Source organism: Suncus etruscus, chromosome 9 (assembly GCF_024139225.1).
Source record: "Suncus etruscus isolate mSunEtr1 chromosome 9, mSunEtr1.pri.cur, whole genome shotgun sequence".
NCBI classification, from domain to species: Eukaryota; Metazoa; Chordata; class Mammalia; order Eulipotyphla; family Soricidae; genus Suncus; species Suncus etruscus.
In genome coordinates this window covers 8,352,495-8,358,069 of record NC_064856.1, presented here as the reverse complement: position 1 = coordinate 8,358,069, position 5,575 = coordinate 8,352,495, and the positions used below count along the sequence as shown (strand labels likewise).

The window sequence follows — 5,575 nt, the reverse complement described above, 5'->3', positions numbered from 1 at the left end:
CCTCTGGCTAATGGTATTAACTGTCCAGTTAGGCAGAACTATGGAACCACCACTCCCTCAAGGAAATATGGTGGCTCTCCGGCTCTGCAGTAACCTACCTGCACACCACTGACTGCCCTTTCTCATGGAACTATTTTCTCTCACTTGGCCCTCCATACCCTGACCCAGGCCTCACCTCCCACACCTGCAAAGACACAAACAGATCCACGAGTGCCACTCAAGAGGCTTTCTCCATTTTATTTCTTTGGGAAAAGAAAACAAAGTCTTTCCATCACATATGGTAGAGATATATATTTATATATATATTTATATATAATTTCTTTTGTACTGGAAGTCCAAAGCTGAGTCTGTTCATATTTTTTGTCTATTGTTTCTCTTACTAATGCCTTCTCTTCCCCTGCACCTCTGGCCCTGGCCCAGTGAGGGGTGAGTGGAATGGGCAGTGACTGCAAGGATAGGCCCCCTCCCCATGCATCTGAACAGGCAGATGTGGGCCCCCAGGGGTGCTGTGCAAGGCTGAGAGTCCACACCGAGCATACTCCTGCTTTGTGGGGCACACACAACTCATTAAACAGTCACCAGTCATGGGAGGAAGCTTGTCAGGGGGTGGGGGGACTTGCTCACAGTAGTTGCCAGCTCAGTCCACTCTGGCCCCCAAAACCCAGTCTTGGGGATGGGAGAGAGTGAAAAGAGAAAATACAAGGGCTGAGGGCCAAGCCTCCTCTAATTTTTATTGCTGGTGAATTAGAAATGTGCCTTTTCCCCTCCCTCTGAGAGGGCCTTGAGAGGAGCGAGGAAGTGACACTGGCTATCCTGACCCCCAGGAATGACCATGCCAGGCCCAACCTGGGCAAACCTTGGGCCCCTCTGTGCCCGGGGAACCCAGGGGCCAATGATTTTCTCACTCAGATCAGACTTGTTCTTTAAGGGAATCACAACCACCACCACCAACCCGGGACCCCAAAACAAGGGCCTAAAGCTCAGGCTTGGGCCCAAGGAGCTTGCAAGTAGGCAGTGCACCAAAGATCAAGCAGAATTTCCTACTGGAAGAAAAGGTGAGGGTGGGGAAGAGGTGGCCTGGAATGATGATAGTCTGAGCGTGAAAGCAGAGGCTTCTGGGGATAGAGGGGAAGGACACTGGAAGACAGCACAGACACTCATTTGACCTCAGAAACTGGGTGAGGGGAGTGCCTGAGAGGCAGGGAGCAGAGTCACTGCAACTAGAGCCGGGCAGTGGCCCTGAGTGTGGGATCAGACAAGCAGATGGAACAGCCCGGATCCCTGAGATCCCTTAAGATCCCTGTGGACCCAGGCAGGGTGGGGGGGGCTAAGAAACCAGCAAGAGAAGCTTCCCAGAAATGGGAGGGCAGCCATTCCCTGGGTCCCCAGCCTCCAGCCCCACCCTATTTCCTCCACACACATAGCCACAGGACACAGGACATGCTCAGAAGACCTTGGGGGGAGAGGCTGGCATAGCCTCTCAACCATAAGCAAGCCCTCTACTCCTCCCAGGAAGGAGAGAGGCCTGACCCAGGGCTGCCTGTCAGCTTTGCAGGGCAGGCCCCTGTGGGCCCCCTCAGTCAGCTGTATGGCTAACGAGGAGGGCACATCCCTGGACACTGGGTGGCCCATGGAAGCGGCCTACACCGAAGGGACAGGGTACCTCCCGACCTACGGGCCTGCTGCCTCGATTTCCATCTGGGGAGTGCCAAGGAAGAAGAGATCGGGGAGGAAGGCTGGTCCCCACTCGCTCTGCCCTCTCTCTTTCCTCCGTGGAAGGAAGTTCCAAGCGCGGGTCAGGAGGGGACTGGTCACAGCTGCGTCTGAGAACCTCTTTGGTCTGGGGGATCTGGGGTCACAGGCATGAGATGGTGGGGGAGCAGGAGTGGCATGGGTGGGTTGGGGGGTGGTCTGGGAGACTCTGGCCTTCGGTCACAAGGCCACAGCCCGGCCCAGGGAGGGCATCAGATTTCGGTGGACTCGATGCGCTCCAGGCGGGAGGGTGTCCAGGCCTTCTTCTCCTCCCCGTGCAGCGGGGTGGGCGTGCTGGAGCCCCCTGCGGCCCCTCGCTCCCGCAGCCGCCTCTCCAGCTGCTGGTTGCGCTGGTACATCTCCACGTAGCTCAGCTGCAGCTGCTTCTGGTACTCGATCACCTTCTCCTTCTCCTCCAGCCACACGCGCCGCTCCTCGGCGAAGCTCACGCCCTGGCGCTCCCGGGCCCGGCGCTCGGCCGCCAGCTCGGCCTGCAGCCGGCCCACCTCCCTGCGCAGGGCCCGCGTGCCGCCTTCCCCGGCCTCCACCTCCCCGTCCAGGGACACGGACGAGGCGGCGGCCGCCACCCCGGCCTGCCTGCGCATCTTGGCCTCGTCGCTCTCGCAGGCGGCCAGCGCGTCCTGCGGCTCGGCCGGGTCCACGGGGCTCAGCGACGGCTTGAGGCCCACGGGGCTGTGCTGCTCGCCCTCGCCCAGCTGCTCCAGGCTGGCCTGCTTGCTGCCGAAGGAGTCCCGCAGGCTCAGCAGCTGCTCCTCCTTCTCGCGCAGGGAGGCCCGGCCCTCTCGTAGCTGCGAGCGCAGGCCCACGATCTCGCTCAGCTTCTGCGACACGTCGGCCTGCGAGTCCTTCAGCTGCTGCTTCAGCAGCGAGATCTCCCCGGCCTTCTGGCACACCTGGGCAGGGTCGGCAGAGAGGAGAGGCTGGGCTGAATGAAGGCAGGCAGGGCCTGGCTGGCTCCCCCACCACCTCGGCCAAGGGCCAGGCCCAGGCCCAGAGCCGTCCGGTCTCCCCAGGGTTCACTCAGGGCCAGCTCAGTGCATGGTGCACAGGGTGGAGTTGGCCGCGTGGGTGCCCGAGCACATGTTTTTTTGCCTGGAGGAGTGCAGGGTTAGACCCCCAGCACTATGGAGAGAGACCCACCACCACCACCACCACCAAAACACAAGAGCCCTGGGGAGAAAGAAGGTTCAAAGGGCTGGAGGACATGCCTTGCATGCGGGAGCCCGGGTTTGATCCTTAGCACCCTATGCACCCAGCTAGGACTACATCTCCCCCAGCACCTCCAAGAGTGCGCCCCCCAAAAAGGAGACACAGAGAGAGAGAGAAGAGAGAGGAGAGAAAGAGGGACCGTGAGAAAGGAGAGAGGGACAGGGAGAGAGAGACAGGAAGATAGCTCAAAAAGTTGGGAGTGCTTCCTCTGGCTCTGCAAGGTCCCTCAGTAGCAGTAGGAGTGACCCACAAGTTCTGAACCAAGAGGAGCCCTCACCACTGACTGCCAGGTGTGACCCCCCCCAAAAAAACAATAAAAGACACAGCCCCAAAAAAGCAGCCTCTGGGCCCCAGAGGACAACTAGAAGGCCTGAGGGGCCAGTCCCTCGCTGGGTTCCTCCAGGGGGAAATCAGGAAGGAGGCACAGAGGGAGAAGGCCCTGCCCCCAGCCCGCACCTCCCACTTAGTTTCCTCCATCCGGGGCAGGAAGTCCGCCTGCTCCTTCTGACATGCTGCCACCTTGTCCTCCAGCTCCTCCCGCTGCCGCATCAGCCGGGCCGCCTCCTCCTGCAGCTGCTTCTTGTCCTGCTGCAGCCGCAGCACCTGCAGCTGGAGGCCCTGCTGGGCACGCTGGGCGCGGCGGGCCACCTGCTGCAGCTTGCCACTGCAGCCCTGCCGCAGCTCGGCCAGCTCCCGCTCCCAGGCCTTCTGCCGCTCCTCCAGCACCTGGGCCACCGCTGCCTCGCTCTGCTCCAGGCTGCGCCTCAGCGCCGCCACCTCCTGCTCCTTCTCCCACAGGCGCTCCTCCAGCTCCTGGATCAGGGCGCTGGGCGAGGGAGGGGAGCAGGCGGCGAAGGCCAGGCCGCCCCCCACTGCCTCCCCAGAGCCCAGGTGGCCCGGCCGCCCCATGGACGAAGAGGAGCCGCTCTTGCTGGAGGCCCGGCCGCTGTCCGACGTCCCCAGGTCCTGGTAGCCTGACCCGCCACCGCTGCCACCACCGCTGCCACCTCCCGTGCTGTAGCCAGCAGTGCCGATGCGGTTGATGTGGCTGGTGGAGGCACTGAGGGGGGCCAGGTGCTGGCTGTAGCTGGAGCTGTAGGTGGGCAGGCTGGTGAGGGAGTTGCGGCCTGAGTCGGAGAGGCCACCTCCAGCCCCGCCGGCCGGAGTCATCGTCCGAGACTTGTCCAGGCCGCCCTTTAGGCCACTGGGGCCCTGGCGTCCCTCGGGGGTCCCATTGGTCTGCGGGGGACACAAGTTCTGCATGGAGTGGAAGTTCTTGGGGACAACAGGCTTGAATGCTGAAGGCCGGACTAAGGGCTCTGAGCACTGCAGGAAAAGCAAAGAAAGGGGAGGCAGATGGGGTCAGTCATTGCGCTCTGGAGGGCCACGGAGTACTGGGGAGAGGGTGTGGATGGATGGCTCACCTCCCGCTCACACTGTCTCCCCAGCCTGAGAGTCCTTCCTGGCTGGGTCTCCGTCTCCCACCCTGCCACCCATTCCATCACACCCAGATCCAGCTCTTCTGCCACCATCACACCCAGGTCGGTGGCCCGAGTCTCAGGGCTGCAACTGGCCCCAAGGTTCCCCAGCTCACCATCTGTCACACCCTCCAAGCTCAACTACCACCATCCCCTCCTTTCAGGTCAGCTGCCCTCCCCGCCAAAGGAGCCCCTGGGGCTGACCTGGTCTAGCTTGCCAGAGGTGGCCAGGAGCTTTGGCGGGTGGCCGGGCTCTCGGTACTGCGGAGGGGCCTTGTCGCTGCCACCGCTGCTGCTGCTGCCACCGCTGCTGCCCACCATGTTGCCGCAGACGTCGGTGTGGTCGCTGGCCCGCAGCTCGCCGTTGAGGTACAGGGAGTTGGCGAGAGCCTTGTCCTCCGAGGGGTACCGGCCCGGCCTCTCCCTGCTGCCCCCCGACGCGCTGCTGCGGGCTCCAGGGAAACTGCCCTGGCTGACCCCAGGCCCCGTGCGGGTCCCCACGCTCTTCATGGCAAACTCGGGGGCGTGGGCCACCCCGCTGCCCATGGGCAGGCGAGGGTCTGGGGGTCCGAGCTCAGAGGGCCTCGAGGCGAAGGCCAGGAGGGGGTCCCGCGCTGGGTCAGCTCGCACGGGGAGTGTCTCCAGTTTGGCCATGGCTGGGCCTCGGTGGAGGGGGTGTCCTGGAGAAAGAGGGGTGCAAGCAGAGCATGGTCAGAACCCACCCACACCCGCAGGGCAACCGCAGCACCACTTGCTCCTCTGCTGGGGTGCCTTCCCGACCATGGGCACAGGAGTTCATAGCCACCCCATGTGAATGACACCCCAGGTCAGAATGACAGCAGGTCCTGGGATGCTAGCCATGCAAGCACTCGTGCTCAAACCACCCAGCACACCATGCACGCACATACCCTTTCGCCTTTGTGGGCCCTTAGGGTTCCAGCCACCTCCCCAAGAGCATCCCAGACACCGGGTGCGACCCCCTCAACCTTGCTAAGACAGAGTAACTGTCCTGCGGGCCTGAACCTGTCTTGCCCCGGGCATGAGGCCTGCTTTCTGCAGGGAAGCGAAGGGGTGAGCCAGGGAGTCGAACCCGCCCTGTGGGGACCTGCTAGGGG

The 5,575-nt window shown here is 62.7% G+C and overlaps 1 protein-coding gene across 1 annotated transcript; it reads right to left on the bottom strand.

The window, feature by feature from the left end:
- Positions 1-211: 211 nt before the first annotated feature.
- Positions 212-5,179, bottom strand: LZTS3 (leucine zipper tumor suppressor family member 3). The gene is made up of 3 exons (XM_049779188.1): positions 4,665-5,179; positions 3,439-4,308; positions 212-2,666 (listed from the first exon to the last, which is right to left on the bottom strand). Exons 1-3 carry the CDS (start codon positions 5,112-5,114, stop codon positions 1,965-1,967), a joined length of 2,022 nt encoding a protein of 673 aa, XP_049635145.1. The 5' UTR covers positions 5,115-5,179; the 3' UTR covers positions 212-1,964.
- Positions 5,180-5,575: the final 396 nt, after the last annotated feature.